Here is an 18,739-nt window from a genome sequence, read left to right as displayed (position 1 = left end):
GATTGCTGCCACTCTGCCCAAGGCAGGAGGCAGCCATATACTGGGCAGAAAATGGGAATGGCTTCTATTATTGCTTACTTTTAAATATTTCATATATATTCCATGTGAGTTCTTGAAGACTTGCGACACAGCAGCAGTAAGGACCATACTTCTTCAGTCCTCCATGTGCTGCCATGTTCAGAACAATTCCAAACAGAGCAGGGTGGAGTTCTTCAACCTCTGACTGTAGCAAAACAATGAAAATTTGGTCAAGCCAAGACCTTTTGTGGATTGTGCCAAACTGATTTGGCTGAAAATGCCTTTTTCTCCCTAGAAATTTTAAAATCAGAATAGTTTGTTTAAACATCTTTGAAACAAAAATTATTTGATTTTTCAATTCAACATAGGTTGATTGTCCAAGTTAAAAAAAAGCCAAAATGAAACATTTGGCTGCGGATTGAACAAAACATGTCCTTGACCTAAAACAAAGATTTCTTCAATTTTCCAGTTCATGGAAGATTTTTCATTTTGGATCAACTGGAAATGAAAAATATTTAGAACAGCCAGAAAACTGAAAAAAACCTCAGTTCGTTGCACAGCTTTAGTTCTGAGCACTTGGAAACCATGCGATCTTTCACGTCATGGTTCGTAGACAATACAGGCACTAGTACAAAGAGATGAACATAGAATATAGAGTAGTTTTAACTGGTCTCACTGACTTAGGTTCTAGAGAATCTTTAGCCTGTGACCTTACAAGTTGGACCACAGGCACTGACTTGGTGGGTGCTCCAGGGTGGAAGAACCCATAGGGAAAAATTAGCAGATGCTCAGCACCCACCATCAACCAAGCTCCTGCTCTGCACCTGTCCCCCGTGCTTCCAGCCACTGTTTGTCTGCTAACCTACTCCTCCTTCCCTGACACAAAACAGGTGGTGTTCAGGAGGCTCCAGAAGGAAAAGAGAGGAATGGGTACACAGTACACTTGTGAGAGGAGGCAGCGAAGAGGTGGGGCAAGAGGCCAGAGGCTTGGAGGAAGGGATGGAGTGGAAGCAGGAGAAGTGAGATGAGCACCCCCGGGCTGTGGAAGAACTCAGTGCCTATGAGTAGAAGTGATTTGTAAAGAGGAGATCTATAGCATTCACCTGTGTCAGCAGATATTTGTTACTCCCTGCTGCTATATCAGCTAGGGATGGGCAGAGGGAAGTAGTAGCATCTGTTCTCAAACAGTAGTACTAGCTCCTGCCAGTTACAATCCAAAGCTTTGTCGTATAAAACTTAGGGTAGATGAAGTAGAGCCAATCTTCTCAAATTCCACAGAGATAGCAGAATTCAAGGGGGGAACTCAAGCTAAGGTATGCCCAATGGGTAGCCCTCAACTATGGGGCTGTGGAAGGATTAGGGGCAAAGAAATATTTGTTTACATTGGTGAAGATTTATTGGTACATTGCTTTAGTTCTCTGAATAAAGACATATCACATATGTCTAATTACACTTGTATATGCACACTGCCATGATGAGAGGGCACATTTCAGACATTAAAATATACGTCACAAATTGGGAACATGAAAGGGGAGACCAGAAAAAGACACACCAATATCTAACTCATTATGATTGTCTTCTACTAGTGCACTATTCCCCTTTTTTCCCACCCATTATAAATTTGATCTTCCCTTGTTAACTTGCCCAGCAAAGGGCAGTATCAGAAGTTGTGAAACTCAAAGATTGTACAGGACAAACTATCCCATTTCTGCCTGAGATCAGTGACCTTTAAATATAAAATCGGCACAGGCAAACTTTTTATGTATAAGATTTCTGAAACAAATTGTGTTGATCTTCAAGCCTTCTCACTACATGAGCTGAACACACTTTATATAACACTGTTAGAGAGCTATGTTAGAACAACTCATTTTAACAAAAAAAAAAAAATTCAGCAATCCTGAAAGCACTGAAAGCCATGGAAGTTCAAACACAAAGTGTTTAGGAAAAAGGATACTTCATCTCTCTGCTTAAAAACAGTTCTACAAACAATTTTACAAACATAGCAAAGTCCAAGGCCTTAGCTAGCAGCACCTTGCTTGAGGTACATCTCAATATTTAATATCTTTATTTGCCTATTATATTTTATAGTCACTATGGAAAACCTCCATATATGCTTTTTTTGAGGGATCTGCACTAAAATTCCTTCTCAGCCACCATATAAAAATCCATGGGTTATGTTTAAATCCCACCATAGACTTTGAAAAAGTGAGACAATGTAAGTAAGTGTAATTTTTTACACTTTCTATCCATAAGAAACCTGATCGTCTTCTCCATAAGGAAATCAAAACCTAGCTGATCAGACTAATATCATATAAATACCATATAAAGCTTTGTCTAGTACAAAAAAAAGCTACCACCTCTTGAAAAAGGTGAATTTGCTGTCTCAGCATTTTGAAAAATTATTTCTTTCAAGAAGAGCCAAGAGGAAGGAAGAAACTGTTTATTATATGCATGTTTAAAAGATTTTGGGGGCCTAAAAAGTTAGATTTCTTTTAAGAAATGACAGTTATCTTGGTCCATTACAGATGTTTTCAAAGCCACTCGGGAGTTTTAAAAGGTTATATTAACCCAGAGTCAAACTGGTATAGTCTACAATTTAATGAACTAGATAGACAATTGTGTTGCCGATATCTGCTGTCAGCCCATTCTCAGTGATGCGAACCCGTTTCTCAGCCAGGTCAATGTGGAACACAGCTTGCTCTAATATGGGAGTTTTCTCTGCATCTTCTTTTCCGAGCACCGGAACACGTCGGGGGCCCAGCACAGGATCATCAAATCGCATTAGTTTTACTTTGGAGAGCTCTACAAAAAAGAGTTAACAAGTCTTTGGTCACAGGTGTCTATACAAAAGTTTGTGTTTCAAACAAACTAACCAGACTGGATGTCTTTAATAATGGGATCTTCTGAGACACCTTTCTTCAAAATACACAGTGCACCTTACAATGCCAGTTAATCTTCCACAGCTGTATGCAGTAAGTATTATGACCATTTTGCCAAAGGGGAAAACATTTATAAAACCTGGTCACAAAGCAAGCTGCTAGCAGAACTGTGAACAGAATCCAGAAGTCCTGATGCCCACAGCTCAGAACTGAATGACGCTACCAGCTTTTTCAGCTGCTATTGCAGACTACCAACACTTCACATCTCAAGAGCTTTACTAATGAACCCAGAATTTAACTGGCAAATAAATCTCTCTCACACCAATACCCTTCATCAGACAGAAACCTCCTCAGGTGCCTGCTTAACAGTGATATGGCCCAGAAACAACAATTTGGAAGAATCATTGATTTACTGTCAATTATTCCCATTCCTTTCAACACGGCTAGTCTGAAGAACTCTAGTTAATGGTGTGTATGAGTCCAAAATGTATTTTCCTTTCTGTTTCCACTTTGCCACATCTTCCTTCTTTAGAGCATTTTTTAAAAAGTACGGTTTCCCAGTGCATCAATATAAAATTGTGTTTATTCCTGAGATAAGCTTTACTACAAATGCAAGCTGTTAAAACCACATGGAAACAGAAGTATCCATGGTGTTACAGGCTTGTAATTCCAGTTTTCCCTTCATTTCTGGTTGCCAGTTTGCACTGCTTTTAGTTTCTTTGTCTGGCTCTGGAACTAGCAAAATTCTCTATGCAAAAAAAAAGCTGCTGTCCCTTTAAGAAAACTGTTTTCCCTCAACACACTAGCCTGAAATGTAACAATTTGGCAACAACATGCATCATGGCCACTATATTCTCCAATAAGGCATCCTTTAGGAAGTGAATGAGGAAGAAGCTAGAAACTGCTAAACAAAATCACTTTATCAATGTAAGCTGGGGGGGGGGGGAAAAAAAGACAAAAAACTTGTTTTAACTGAAAATAAAAAGGCAAATGTAACCTCTAAAAATGTCTCCCAAATGTCCACTGAAATTATACTATTTACAAAGCATTTTATATTGTCAAAGCCCTGTAAATATTAATTAAATCAATCCTTATGGTACCAGTGGCAAACAGCCATTATCCCCATTGTACAGATAGCCTCTCTGTACCTCAAAAGTGCTAAGGAATTTGCTCAAGGCCATATAGCGAGTCATTAGCAGAGCTGGTAGAAGACCAGAGAGTTTCCTCTCTTCCTTGTCACTTACACAGGCTGCCATTCTGGCACTTACTATGGGGGTGCCATATTGCAACATAAGGCACAAGTCAAACAGGAAACAAGACTATATGGCTAGACAAAGTAGTAAAAATGGACACTGAATCAGAGGAACATCAGCAGCAACGATGGAAGTTGCCAAGAGAAAATCTGTGTAAGTTACTTCGGCGATAATTTCTCTGTATTGGAAATCCCACGAGTAAAATACAATGGGAGTTCAAGATGGACAGATTCAGATTTTCACAGAATCTGTGGGCCTTCTGGTTTTGTTTAACATGTATGTTAACTTTACCATGACCCAGCTTTCATTGATGAAAGCCACCCTCAGTTGCAACAGGATGGTTGCAGTACCTGCATTTTAGCTGCTGCTGTTTACATGACACAGCTACCTCTTAAGACATTCTAAGGAGGGTGGAACAGAATTTATAGCCATTTATATGAAGAATCTGGCTCCTAGGTGACAAAATACATTTGCTTTAATGCCACCACACTGCAGTTCATTATTGTCCATGAACTCTAAATGCTCTCAGAAAGATTCTCTTGTTACTTATCCTTAATTTCTTTTAACACTATAGAGTTTGAAATTTAAAACTTAAGGCATTTAGTGAATGAAGTAATGAACAGCTTAGGAGACTTGTGACCTAAATGTGAAAGGCTCAGTATGCCAATACAAGTTCCAATCTAGCAGAGATCAATAGCAACTGACAGATCACTAGGCAACTTTTTAGGGGTCCCTATTTGAAATGAACTAATGGCTTCTATCTAGATTCTTAGAAGCTAAGTGTTCTCATTATAAATCATGTTACTGGAGTTGGCATTGTTTGGCCTGTACGTCAACTATCTTAACAGAGATTTCAGATGTGTGGTACCAAAGAACTGCCACCCTAAAGACTGTCTGTAGAATGGGTATTGGTAAGATATGGGGTGTAAAGAGTATTTGGAAAGTCAGGCACCAATATGCAATGAATTCATTTTAAACATCTAAACTGAAAATAATTTGCAACCTGGCAACTTTAGTCAGTAATCTAACCTAGGAGGCCCTCATCCTCCTGCAAGAAGCTCCAGATAGCCTACTATTGGACCATTAAGCCATGCTCTTGGGGATTCGTGACACAAGGACATATCCACTGTGCAGATCACTGACAGAGAGGTGCCTCTTTTGGCAGAGAGTAAAGGACTAACCAAGGAGGGAAGACAGTGATTAATAAGGGTTCATATCAGAGGCACATTCTACCAATAACGCTTCACTTCTGTTAAGTTTACTTGTCAAAAGGAGCATGCACCGTGCTTTATTCTGGGGTCATTCACTGAGTACAGAGCTCTTTGCATCTTACTATACAATTATTACAGCAGGCCAAAGTTCATAAAGAGATTCCTGATGACAAGGAAGACATGCCAAGCTGCCTCCTCTGTTTCCCAGTGTCTTCAGGGAATTCTAGAAACTGCACAATTGTCCTGAGAGTGCAGAGTTGAAATGTGATTACTAGACTTCCAAAGAAGGATTTACCTTTGATTCCTCTGTCCACCTTCATTAAACGCCTGATTATTGCATCTCTACCATCTCCTTGCCTGACCTCAATTTTCGTAGAGAAGTGCCCATTGGATGGTTGGGGGTTCACCAAGTATAGAGACACACTGGGCTGTAAGAAAGTAGAACAATTTTAACAGAACTATGCTTCTTGTGGGTAGAATCGTAGTGGAAGCATGCAATTGGCAAGGAAACAGATATCCAGCACACAACAACTTTTCATTTGGGAATACTGAACATCAGAAGATGGATGTAAGCATCATCACAGGCTTAAAAAAAATACTATAGCTGATTGCTTTTTTACACCCAACATTCAATACACTCAACTGTTTTGCATTTAAGATAACCAAGAAGCCACATTAATTATAACTACTTAAAAGATTTATAAGATAGCATTAGTGTACTTCACTGAACTACATACCTTATAACTCACTCTACTTCTCAAAGGATTTCACTACAGAGACGTGTAATGAGGTCTGAATTTACACGCCTTTGTTGTTTTCACAAAATGCAAGGCAGTACAGTAGCACATTATTGCAGTTATCTGCTAATTTGTAATCAACATCACAATGCACTTTGAGATGCATCAGATAATAAAGAATAGCACTTTGCTTGTGAAGCTCAAACTCCCTTCCAGACTCTGAAGGTAGGATGAGTAATAACTCTATTTACAGACAGAGGGGTGAACTGAGATTTGTTCAAACTCACACAGGGTCCATGGCAGACCAAGGAATAGTACCCAGGGCTCTGTACTCCCAAGTCTCAGCCCTATGCTTTAGCTGCAAGACCATCCATCCCTCTGTAATGTGTAATTCAGGTGCCTCTGTGTGAGGGGATTCTCCAAATTCAATCACATGCAATAAATCTCCCAGTTAGAGTAAGGTAGGGAGATTCTACAGGTTGAACCTCTCTAATCTGGAACCCACTCATATGGTAACATCCGGCATGATTTTAGTTAGCCAGACAACCACCACGAAAAGCCATGAAAGTTCAAACAGAAAGAAACAGAAACCTGGCCCTTATCATGGGCATGGCCAGGTTTCCCTTGGTCCCATAAAGTTTGTTTCTACCCACCAGGCCTGGCTCTCAGTGTTCTGTGCTGCTATTTAGCTGTAAATTTACCACTGAATGTCTTCTAATAGCCCAGTAAGCAGGAGAAGTATTGGTAATACTTCTAAACAATATCGACCTCCTATGGTCTGGCAAATCTCTCATTTGGCACTGGTCCGATCTCGAGGGTGCCAGACAAAAGAGTTTCAACCTGTACTAAAAAGTAAACTTAAGATACAGTCATGTGAAATTCTACATATAAAAACAAAGCCAGCACCACTTCTTTAAGTTAATTCAGCATTTATGAGAGGTGTTGGAATAACAGAAGGAGAGGTCTACTGATCACACAACTTCAAACCCCAAATTTACCCTGACAAGATGCCTAGGCCCTTAAAAAAAGGGCCCACTTATAAACACAAAAAGGTAGTTTAGTCTCCACACACATCCATTCTGAGGCTTCTCCAGCAGAAACACCCACCAAGGTGCAAGCAGGAGGATGGATGTTTCTGATGTGCAAATATATCCACTGGGAACTGGACTGAGAACACATTCATATATCACAAGATCCTGGATAGCAAGAATATGACAATTTAGTCACTAAAAATTTTAAGCGTAACATGAGCCAGCATATCCAGTCACCAGTACAGTGAGTCACCTAGCCTTCTTCCTGTGTGCATATTTTCTGAGAGGAACACATCTCAAATTGAAAGTCATTTTATTTTTTTAAAATCAGTTAGTGATGTACCCTATATGCGCAATGCCTCTCGATTTATAAACTTACTTCCATTCTGAACACAGAAAAAGGTTTTCCAGGACAGCATTCTTCTTTTATTTTGTCGTCTGCTTCAGAAGCAAATTTCACTTCAATATGATCCAGCTTTGGTGCATTGGGAAAGAAAAAATAAAAGTACTATCATCCCTCTGAATTAATGGGAGGTACCAGGCCACTGAAACAGAACTGTTTTTGTAATAACGAACTGGGGTCATCAACCTTTCCAAAGCAGAGTGCCAAAAGTTGACCTTTTGACCTCCGTGTATGATTTGAGTGCCAGTGATACTTTTTTTAAAGTCACTAATTATCCTAATTACAATAGCTTCATTAATAAATAAAGATGCAGAGCTCTACTGTTTAGGTGGTGGCTTGTAGCATTACCGGGTCTTTTGTTAATCCACAGACAGCATGGCTTTGAGCAATGCCCCCATGGCCGCATGGGAGAGGAAGGGTGAGGCTGAGTTCCCGCCTCGCAGGCTGATGAAAATCAGCTCACATGCTATTCTTGGCACGACCACTGGTATAGAGGAAGGCAATCCCCTTGACAAAAGGCAAACAAGGAACAATAGGAGCAGCAAACAATTTGTAAGCAAGGTGCTTTGCTCAGAGAATTGAATTCAAAATGTATTTAGGATCACTGATTGTATACATTACATACTATAAAGGGAGGTATTCAGTTGCTCTCAATCTAAATACCATGAGATCAGAAATCCTGAAATAAAGAGATTTCCTGTAACTGTCTCCAGGCTTTCCCCTGATTATAGCCCTGTCCTTAGAGCTGAAGTCTGGCCATCACATGAAAGAGCATAATCACACTCAAATTAGCATCAATATGCACTGGAAAAGCAGCATGCACCAAGTTCTAGCTCTAAATGCCATGACATGGAGATTATTCCTTTTAGGAGACAACGTATAGATGCCAGGGCTATATCAAAAGGTGTAACAGCATAAGAATTCTGACCACACCCACTGGTATTGTCTTAGAATGGAACATCTGAGATGCTGATTACCTCATTTTTGAGGAAGCCAGAATATTATCTGATGCCTTCCACCAACCCCCAGTGAAGAGGCTTATGCCAGGAACTTTATGTCATAATGCCATAGAGAACTGGGCCTTCACAGCCAGGTTATCCTTGGGATTATCAGGTGTGCTCATGATAAGACTTTCTCAATTAAAGCATACTCTCGGGGGGAGAGTTGTGTTAGTGTGCATGAGTGTTGCTGAGACCATGACACTTTTCAGCGGAGCCCAAAGTTAGAAATTAATATATGATATATGGAAATACACATCTTATAGAACTGGAAGGGACTTCAAAAGGTCATCATGTTCAGTCCCCCACCCTCTTGACAGGACCAAGCTACATCCCTGAAAGATTTTTTTTTTTGTTTAATTTATTTGCTTCAGATCCCTAAATGGCCTCCTCAAGGATTGAACTCACAATCCTGGGTTTAGCAGGCCAATGCTCAAACACTGAGCTATTGCTATTTAGGTAGGGTTGAAATCGCAACAAGTGCTGGACCTCCAGCTACATCAATGAAAAATCAAATGAAAATATGCCTCCAAATAAAGACTAACCTCCAGGGAATTTGTCAAATAGACTATATTCTCCATGAGCACAGCCCGTTCATCAAATTCCAGCTCCAGATCAAGAACACGCGGGCCCTTTTTCTCCAGATTTTCCTGTCAAATCAAAATAACAGAAATTTGCATTAAAATTCTCCAAGGCTGTAAATTAAGATGACACTGCGAAGCAATGCACTCTAAATGCATCAGTCCTGAGTAGACCAGTCTGTTCATTGTTAGAACTGTTTCCTAGCACCAATTTTGCCACACACTATAGTACAGTAGTTACAAATGACAGTGAAATGGCTGGCTGTTTCTGCAGTGAATACTGACACTGGCAGAAGGGGAAGAGAACCTCAGAGCCAACATTCGTACAGCTGAATGTGCTTGTAAAAGTGACACTGCATTTTAACACAGAATTCTAAAAGTGTAGAGAAACCGCTGTGAACATTTCACTCTCTTTACAATGTGCAAACTGTAGAACTCTCTCAATAAGCTTCATAGCAGGAAGTCCAGTCAGTCTGAGAACCTAGTTTGAATCAGAACAGGCAGGCAGAAACTGGACCTGTCCAAAGTACTTGTACAATAAGTTCTTCATGGAAATAAATTAATTTGTATATTAAAGTACAGTTAACTCAAAACTCCAATATTTAATTTAGTGCAAACAGATGAAATTAAGGCCATGCTGAAACCAATGGGGTTTTTTCCACTGACTTCAAAAAGTGCCAGAATGTCATCTCCTGTTTATGAAATTTCTAATAAGAACAGAACTTTTCTTTCAGAGCTAAGACTCCAGCCCCTCTCCTGCTTTCATAAACTGAGCTGTGTTACCACACAATCAGATTTCAGACAGCAGTGGCTTCCTGATTTATTGATAACTGGGTTTTATACATGATTTTTTAATAGGCAAGAAGCTTAAGTCATCAATGACTTGGTTCACTTTGTAAATTAGAAAATGTCTCTAATGAAAGAATAACAAAACACATCTTTTGCATACTGAAGTTGCTGAGTAGTCTGCTTCTCAGCACAGCTTGCTGGCCCAGAGGTTCTCAATCTTTGCAGACTATTTTACCCGTGTCATGAATCAGATCTGTCCTGCTAACTCCCAAGTTTTACCTCACCTAGGCAAAGTGTACGCTTAACGGGAATGTTGATGGCTGCTACGCAATTTTAGGTACACCAACTGTGTACCTAAAATCGATTTTGCAGTCGTCGACATTGGTCGCTGTCTTCACTACAGAATGTCAACAGGAGCGTTCCTCCTGCCACCATTCCTTAATCCTTGCAGCTCACAAGAAGGTCTGTGTCAACACTGAGCCCGGAACGCACTGCTTCGTGAATGTGCAAAATGGTGTCTCAGAAGACCGAATATAAGTGTTCAATCTTCCACAGCCAGTGTGGACCTAGTCTTAAAGCTACTTCCTTACAAAATAAGACATAGAAATACAAGTGTCACAGCACACTACTATTGAAAAGTTGCTTATTTTCCCATTTTTACCATATATTTATGAAAAATGAACTGGAAGATAGATATTGTACTCATATTTCATTGTATAAGTATATACAGCAGTATAAATAATCCACTTTCTGTATAAAATTTTAGTCTGCTGCGCTGATTTCACTAGTGCATTTATTGCAGCCTATTGTAAAACTAGGCAAATAGCTAGATGACTTGACGCACCCCGGACGATGTCTGTATGCATTTACCACTGGTTGAGAACCACTGGCCTAGGGAATAAAAATCTAGGCTGGATGTTTCTAGACCTCATTATGCAACTACTATCGATTGTTGCTTCAAAACATACATGCTGAGACTGTTTGGTAAGTCTTATGCATAGGGAGGTGAAGTGGTGAGTATGACCAAGGATCATGAGGAAAGCAAGCTATCTAGTTAGTGCCAGCATCCTGGCATCATATAGGATCTTTAAATATAGGCTTGTTTCACTATAGGAAACACACCCCATACAAGAAGTCCTGTGGCACCTTATAAACTAACTAACAGTCATATGGCATGTTTTATTCACGGGATAAAGGAATTAAGCTAGCTTAACCTTAAAAGGACATCATATCCCTTGGCACGTTTTAATGAAGAAGATATTAGCCCATAAGAATAGTCAAGCAGGGAATGTTATAGCTGGTCTTATCCATTCTATTTTTTCGAACATTGTGTTCTTCAGCATAAGGGAGTAATCAGACCAGTGCTGGCACACAAGAGGAGAATGAGCCGGCATTTGTATACTGCAGTAAAACTCATTCATCTATTAAGAGAATTTGTTGCTTACATGTGTTTAAAAAATCAAGTTAATTTCTAGTCTAGGTAAAAAAGTAACATTTTGACAAGCCCATTACTTAGCTTCCTCTCTTCATGAGCAGCATTCTAAACTCAAACTTTCAAAAATCATGAGTCAGGTCCCCAAAATCATGAAACTGACTTAAAAATCACGACATAATAATAAATGTGGGATTGGGAGAAAATGATGTGGATGATCCCAATGTTGGATTCTGATTTTTGACCATTCACAGTCCTTATATTTAGGCTTTTCTGTGCCACCATGAGGGATGGAAACTTATGGTAACTTCTGACTGTCATGAAGACTGCATGACAAACACCTGGGACCTTGAGAAAATCCCCAAGTCTTTTGAGACTCATGATAAAATTGTGAGAGTTGGTAACACACAGTGACTAATAATCCAGCTCACAAATGCCCTGTTGTATTCTTAAAAACTCAGCAACCAATAACTAATGCTAGATCTATGCCAAACATCTAAATTATATTAAGAATTCTGTTAAGATGATTTTGAAAATCCCCATCTTGTTTGTGTTCTCAGAAGAAATGATGCATTTGATGTATGCAGGAGAGATACACTTGAACATTGTGTCACAAATTATACAAATTTGTATTAGTTACAAGCTACAGAGTGCCACCAGTGCTTATTTCACATCGGCCACTGCATACTGAAGGTACCTCACAGAACCTTTTATCCAAGGGTCTCAAAGTGCTTTATAAACAACAAAAAGCCACAATTCTTTTTCTTGGGGATATATCATCTGTTTTACAGATGAACTGACCTGCGACAGGCCAAATGACCCACCCAAATGGCAGAGCCATGAATAGATTAGAAGGATCCAAATACCCAGACCTGTGCTCTAACCATCCAAAAACTCTGCCTATATTTCAAATAATTCTCTTATTCCTGACTGAAACCTTGCCCTTGTCTTGGTTCCATTTGCTGACACCTACCTTAATCAAGGCAACAAAAGGCATAACCCTCTTCATATATTTCTTCAGCTCTGGCAAGGTGTTCAGTTCACTGGCAATTACTTTGTTATCTGGCAATTGTCCGCCATTGAGCTACACCATGGAAAAAACAAACAAATTAAATGCTGCACAGCAAATATTAGCACATGCCACCGGGATTTACCATTTACTTCTGCACCTTCTTTCACACTCCCCCCATGCCTGTAACACCTTCCCTTGACTGACAGTATCCAATCACACCTTAAAATGCACCTGATCCCAAGATCCTTTGGGGAATGATCTTACAAGTCCCTTGGAACAATTCTGAAAAAGTAAACCTTAAAAAAAAAGGCTTGAAGAACAAATGACTGTATGCCACCAGGCAACCCATATGCTTATGATATACATTCCTCACTCCCATCACTTGTCTCTCCAAGCATCCTGTCTAGTCCCAGCCTCACAGGCATTAAGGCTGGGCTATAGATATTTTCAGACCATCTCAGTGACTTCAAAGTCTGAGTCCCATTGTCAAATCACTTCAAAAATGAGATGTAGGCAGTTTTGAAAATGTTACTTCATGTTTTTGTTCACTATAAGGCACCAAGCATAAATCCATAATATTAGATATGTCTGGATTTTCACCACAGTATGTTTTTATTTTGTGTAATAAGACCCTCTTTGAAGCAGACATGAAGCTGTAGAATGTTTAGTCGCTAATTTTTAAGATTCAAATTCCACACTACAATATTTGCTCCGCAACTTTTACTGTCAGCAGTAACCATTGTACCTCTGGATTCAATGGTAGATTTCGACCCTGATGTAAAGAAAATGTAGAATTTATTCCAGTTTGGTTTACCCTTAGAATACCAGCATTTGTTTATTTCCCACAATATGTAAAATATAATCCTGGTATTACAGATGGGGAGGGAAACCCACAACTCTACTATCTATCAATTATGATATTGACTTCTCAAGGATGAGTAGAACAATTGTTCATGCACCATAACAATTACAGGATCAGTTCCAGCAGCTCAGCAAGGCACGTTCTGCTGCTTCTAAGCCAGACTTCCTTGCACTTTTATTATTTACAAGATAGAAGAACTGACTGCATTTCAGAAAATTTCCTGAAAAGATGCTGAATACTGTATCCACCGAGAAGCAGGACTGATGCTTCTAAGTCTCCTCTTACAATAAGGCAGAATGAGTGACAATAGCCAGTATTTATTTAGAAACATTATTGGGGGAGAGAAATGTTTTACTGATCTATACATGTGAAAAAGACTAAAAGTAATGGAATGCTGGCTGTTCTTTATTTTAAAGATGTCAAAAATAATGAGGTAATATTGCGGACTCAATTACATGCCAAAAGCCATTTTTACTGAACACTGGAATCCAATTAAGAGTTATAAAAGCATAATAAAACATGTTACAATTATTTCTCCTTACATTCAAGTAACTCATTGCCATGTTAACTAAATTAACTTTTATTTTGTGGACAGAAAAACGGCAACAAGTGTCAACAAAAGAATATCACCTGATAGTGTTTGCGCAGAACTGACAGGGTGGTGTATTGCCAAAGTGGGTAGTTCTTTGCCACATAGATGGTGCAATGGGATGGCTTCTGGGGCAGCTCCTTACTACCCTTCTAAAGAAAGAAGAGGGGAAACATCCATCATCTCATAAGAATCCCTGAATCTACTAACTTTGCACAAACACTTTTGGAGAAGTGACTTTGTATATTTACCTTTCCTTTAGCAGGTGTCATGTGGCTCTTGAGACGCAGTCGGAGATCATGGGCTGCCTCCATGAGGTAATGAGAAGATCGAACCAATACTTCATCCACTGGGCCTACTACTGGCCATGAAGCTTTCATGATGGAGTCAGGCTGTCAACAATGAAAATGACAGACACTGGGATTAATGGACAAGAAATTCTGTTGGCTTCTCTCTCTATTGTATTTTAATTGGTAATGGAACAGAAAGGAGAAACGTGAAGCGTTTAAAAACTACCAACTCATTAACCCTATATAATTCATCTGTGACGTAGAGAAATATACTTCTAATTAGCATGCATCTGTGAAAGTTTATTAACACTCATCTGCAAACTTGTAATTTACTTCTATAATTGTTAAATTACCTACACAAGTGCTGATATTGGCAGTATGACTAAGTGAATGAACTTCATTAATTTTAGGTCCCCTCATAGCACTCAGGCATACAAAATGACTAAATTAAGATTATGTATATTAGCACAACATCCTTGCAAACACTGTCATACATACAAACTTCACACTGTCACACTCTTGGTCACACAATTCCTTCAACTATATATGGAAGACATCAAGGTATTGAGCACAAGTCTCAAAGTGCCACTGCAGTCAATACAAGTCCTTCTATTGAGGTCAGCAAACTTTGGATAAAGACTCCATCTACAGGCTACCAATTATAAAATTAATATTGATGTGAGAATTTTAACAAATACCGCATTTTACTAAAGACACACACACACTTTTAGCCCATTCAGCTACCTTATTTTTTTTATATTCAGCAGTAATGCAAGGAACATACAGGCTTCTGCAGTGTCTTAAAGCCAATTTCTATGAACTCTGGCATAAATAACGAGTCCAAAAGCAACCCCTAAGTTTAGGGGAATTGGAAGTAGAGTGTGAGAGGGATTTTATACATAATGACATCAGCCAATCACAGAAACACAAGCTAACACCAGCTTTTGGAGAGCGTATATAGCTCTTGGGAGGTAAAAACAATGGCCATGGGTAAAGAAGAGGAAACTAATGTTTCACATTTCCAGTTGTTCTGCAAGGAATGGGTGTAAGTATGGATGCTCCGATGTACTTTCTGTATTCTCTCTCTCTTTGGCCATTTCTACACATGCCACTTTCTCCAAAAGTGGCATGCTAATACACAGCCCAAAATATGCTAATGAGACACAGATGCAAATTCTTTGTGCCTCATTAGCATAAGGTCACATGATTCGGAGTCCAGAAGACAGTCTTCCGGACTCCAAAACAATGTGCAGAAGCGCAGCCCCCGGGGAGTGACCCACTTTTCTCCTCTGCCCTAAACTGAAGAGTGTCAGTCTTTTTAATCTGTCCTCAATGGCAGCAATTTCAAACCCTAATAATTTCTGTTGCCCTTTTCTGAACATTTTCCAAAGCCAAGATATCTTTTTTGAGATGAGGTGACCCCATGTTCACACTGTATTCAAAGTGTGGGCATACCATGGATTTATGTAGAGGAAATTAGGTATTTTCTATCTTATTCTTAACCTTCTATTTCACTTAGTATTCACAGATGTTAATTAATAAGGTTAATAATAATAATAATAATAATAAGCACAGCCCCCGGGGGAAGTCCTCCTTCCAGAGGCCCCTTCTTCCTGAAAATTTTTGGGAGAAAGTGGCATGTGTAGTAAAGGCCTTTCTGAGTTAGTGTTTGTGACTGCGATAAATATATTAATAAACTCTTTGTAAATACAGACAAGATTCTATAGAGTGACTATTGCAAAAGTGCATATCAGGATTTCCAACTATATAATAATTTTAATACTGGTATTGATCACAGGACAAGAACCTGTCAAACCTCAAAGTGATAACTGGAAATTCTTATAATCTATAGATCATGCTACAGCCTGAATTCTCCAACATCAAATTTCTCAGATATTAAGCGCATAACAAAAGCAACACAAATCTACACTTCACCTAAAATTTAAATACGAACAACTGAAACTGGGGCAGTACCTTCAATTCAAATAGATCGATGATGCTGTCAAAGTTAAGTGATTCATGATGCATATTAATTTTTCTCTTGCCCTAGATTTTGCGCTGACTTTTCTTTAAAAAAATGCCATCTAAGCATGTCTGGTTACTATGATTAACCTGAGCCAAAAGCAGAGTCTCAGAGAAGCATTCTTGAGTTATACATACTAGTACCTTTCCCAAGAGTGTCCACACATGTTCACATAGATGAGGGCAGATTGGAGCCAGCAGCAAAGTCTGAGCTTCAATGAACTGGAAAACCAAATCCTTGTGCATTCCTTCTATTGTTAATTCTCGGTACTTATCTTTTGCCGCCTAAAAACACAGCCAAACACAGTCACTATTCAAAATTCCAGTCACCTAAGAAATACTTCTTAAAAGGCCAATTTCTTTGCTTTAAAATGTACACTACTTAGAATCCTATAATGGATTATTAAAAGGACTCTATTTTCTTAAACAGATGGAAATGGAAGAGTACAAGCTTCTGCCAATAGGGCATTATGGTTTTACATTATTATGGCTCTTTCAAAAGGCATTTATAGACACGGACATAAAAGTCAAGGATAACTGTAATTGTATATTAGGTGCTATCTTTCTGGATTGCCTATATAAAAGGTACCATTAAATAAAAAGAAAAAAAGCACTCAATATGATCAAGCATTCTACACGCTGTTCAGCCTGCCTAATCATATTCCTGAAACGCAAATAAATCCTGTAAAGTATTCTCTGTTTATTATTAAGTGAAATCAGAGGGTTTTGCAGAAACTTAAGAGAAATGCATATATCTTATGAAATATATTGAAAACCATTCCATTTCCAAACAGTTCTGTTGATGTATTTTCTGTATATCTCACATATTATTCTTATTTAAAACAAGCTGAGGGAAGGGAAAAAAAACTCTTTTTAATAATTTGCCCTTTTCTACTGCATTTTGCTCCACTAAGATCAGAGGCTCTTATTTGCAAAATCATAGCTGCTTTCTGAGAGGGGTAACAGTGTTATTATGTAGCTTCACAAAAAAAAAAAAACAGAAAAGAAAAGGCAGTCCTGTATCACCTTAAAGACTAACAATTTTATTTACAGTAAACTCTTTTATATCTGGGAGCCCCGGGACTGGGAGGTTGCCAGATGTTCAAATATTCTGGATAAGAGAGAGGTATACCTAGAAATGCATAACACTAAAGAAAAATAAGATTCAATATTAAGAAATAAAAAAGTATGCAGAGAACTTTATTTACCAACAGCAGTATTGTACACTGAAAACTTCAACTGTATTTTTTTGTATTTACTTTCACTATACTGTACTTATGGCAACATAATTGAAGTTTACTTATTGTTAAAATGCCAGTTGTTTGAGAGTTCCGGATAGCAGAATGCCAGATATGCAAGAGTTTACTGTATTAGGTAATGAGCTTTCCTGGATAAGACCACCATGACCTCAGATCCTTAATCAATTTAGCTATTTCTGCTTCTTAGTACAATACAGAGCCTGATTCAAGTGTATAATGAAATAGCAAACAGAGACATCAGAATCAAAAGAAAAATCCACAGGAAGTAAAAAATATAAGGATCTGATTTCTTGCCCCCCCGAAAGAGTCACCTCCTACCTGAAATTCAAAGAAGCCAGTTTTCAGAGCTTCCTTGAACATCATCTTCTCATAATTTTGATCAGTTGTTATTATGCCTGCATTCATTTCACTAGGAAGAAAAGGGAAGAGAAGACATTAGCATCACAGAGTCCTACTCAAATAATAATCACAGTAATAATTAAACATAATGGTAAAGAAATATTATAAATGATATTGATCCAACAGAAACATACTAGTCTGAAAGATAACCAAACAATTCTTTCAAAAAAAGGATTCATTATTTGGCAGAAATACCTTCATAAAAAAATGTGCAAATTAGTCACATGAGAAAGCTATAAACTACACAAGTCTCTGTTCTGAGAGGTACCTGGCAAAGACTCTGTCATTGAAGGTACTGGCAGGCCCACTTCTTAAACTGTCCCTGTTTGCAATCATTTCCTTCACCCACTCCACCCAGGTATAGAGTCGGAGAATACCAGCATCTGCCATGGCTTCCACGAAGTTGGCATCCTCAACTGTGTCGCCAGCATCGGCCAGTGCCAGACGCATGCCTACAGGAATGAGAGACAGGATTAACTAGTATATCTGCAGCTGCATGTAGGGAGATCAAATGTGAATCCCAACAGGTCATGCGAAGGGCCATCAAAATGCAGACAGAACACTAAACTAGAAGAACAAGTACTCAGTCAGTTAAGCTGCATGCAGTCAGTGTAAGCGAAAGCGGTGCCCCAAAAGGGATTCAGTGGATTGGTGTCAGGAGGGCGGTGTACCACCTAGTGACAGGAGGGAAAGGGACAAAAACCATTGTGTCTCCAAGAGGCAAGAATGGTCTTGGTTTTGGCCATGTCCAAAATGAGAGGGGTTTGGGAGGGGACAAAAGAATGAGAGTCTAGTACAGCAGCAAAATTATGCACTTTCCTCCATCGCTGTTTAGGCTCTGGACCTCAGAAGGGGACATGGAATTGCCAAAAAGAGGGGCCAAAGAACCCTGCATTTGATGAAACAGGATCCTTCCTCCTGACACACAGTTCATCATCTGATGCCAGGATTAACATGTACTCTGCAGTCATACA

At 39.0% G+C, this 18,739-nt stretch overlaps 1 protein-coding gene across 1 annotated transcript in view; it reads right to left on the bottom strand.

Moving 5' to 3' along the window:
* Nucleotides 1–1,375: 1,375 nt before the first annotated feature.
* The window catches only part of LARS1 (leucyl-tRNA synthetase 1), a 57,403-nt gene continuing 40,039 nt past the window's right edge, over nt 1,376–18,739 (bottom strand). Inside the window, exons 23-32 of the mRNA XM_075009489.1 lie at nt 18,034–18,217; nt 17,685–17,775; nt 16,252–16,392; nt 14,047–14,187; nt 13,837–13,947; nt 12,306–12,416; nt 9,076–9,180; nt 7,509–7,604; nt 5,657–5,789; nt 1,376–2,820 (exon numbers count right to left, since the gene is read on the bottom strand). Of these exons, the coding sequence (XP_074865590.1) occupies nt 2,615–2,820; nt 5,657–5,789; nt 7,509–7,604; nt 9,076–9,180; nt 12,306–12,416; nt 13,837–13,947; nt 14,047–14,187; nt 16,252–16,392; nt 17,685–17,775; nt 18,034–18,217 (1,319 nt within the window). The 3' untranslated portion in view covers nt 1,376–2,614. The remainder of the gene's footprint in view (nt 2,821–5,656; nt 5,790–7,508; nt 7,605–9,075; nt 9,181–12,305; nt 12,417–13,836; nt 13,948–14,046; nt 14,188–16,251; nt 16,393–17,684; nt 17,776–18,033; nt 18,218–18,739) is intronic.

Source organism: Carettochelys insculpta, chromosome 15, assembly GCF_033958435.1.
Source record: "Carettochelys insculpta isolate YL-2023 chromosome 15, ASM3395843v1, whole genome shotgun sequence".
NCBI classification, from domain to species: Eukaryota; Metazoa; Chordata; order Testudines; family Carettochelyidae; genus Carettochelys; species Carettochelys insculpta.
The sequence above is the reverse complement of the archived record's forward strand: the minus strand, read 5'-3'. Positions and strand labels throughout refer to the sequence as shown.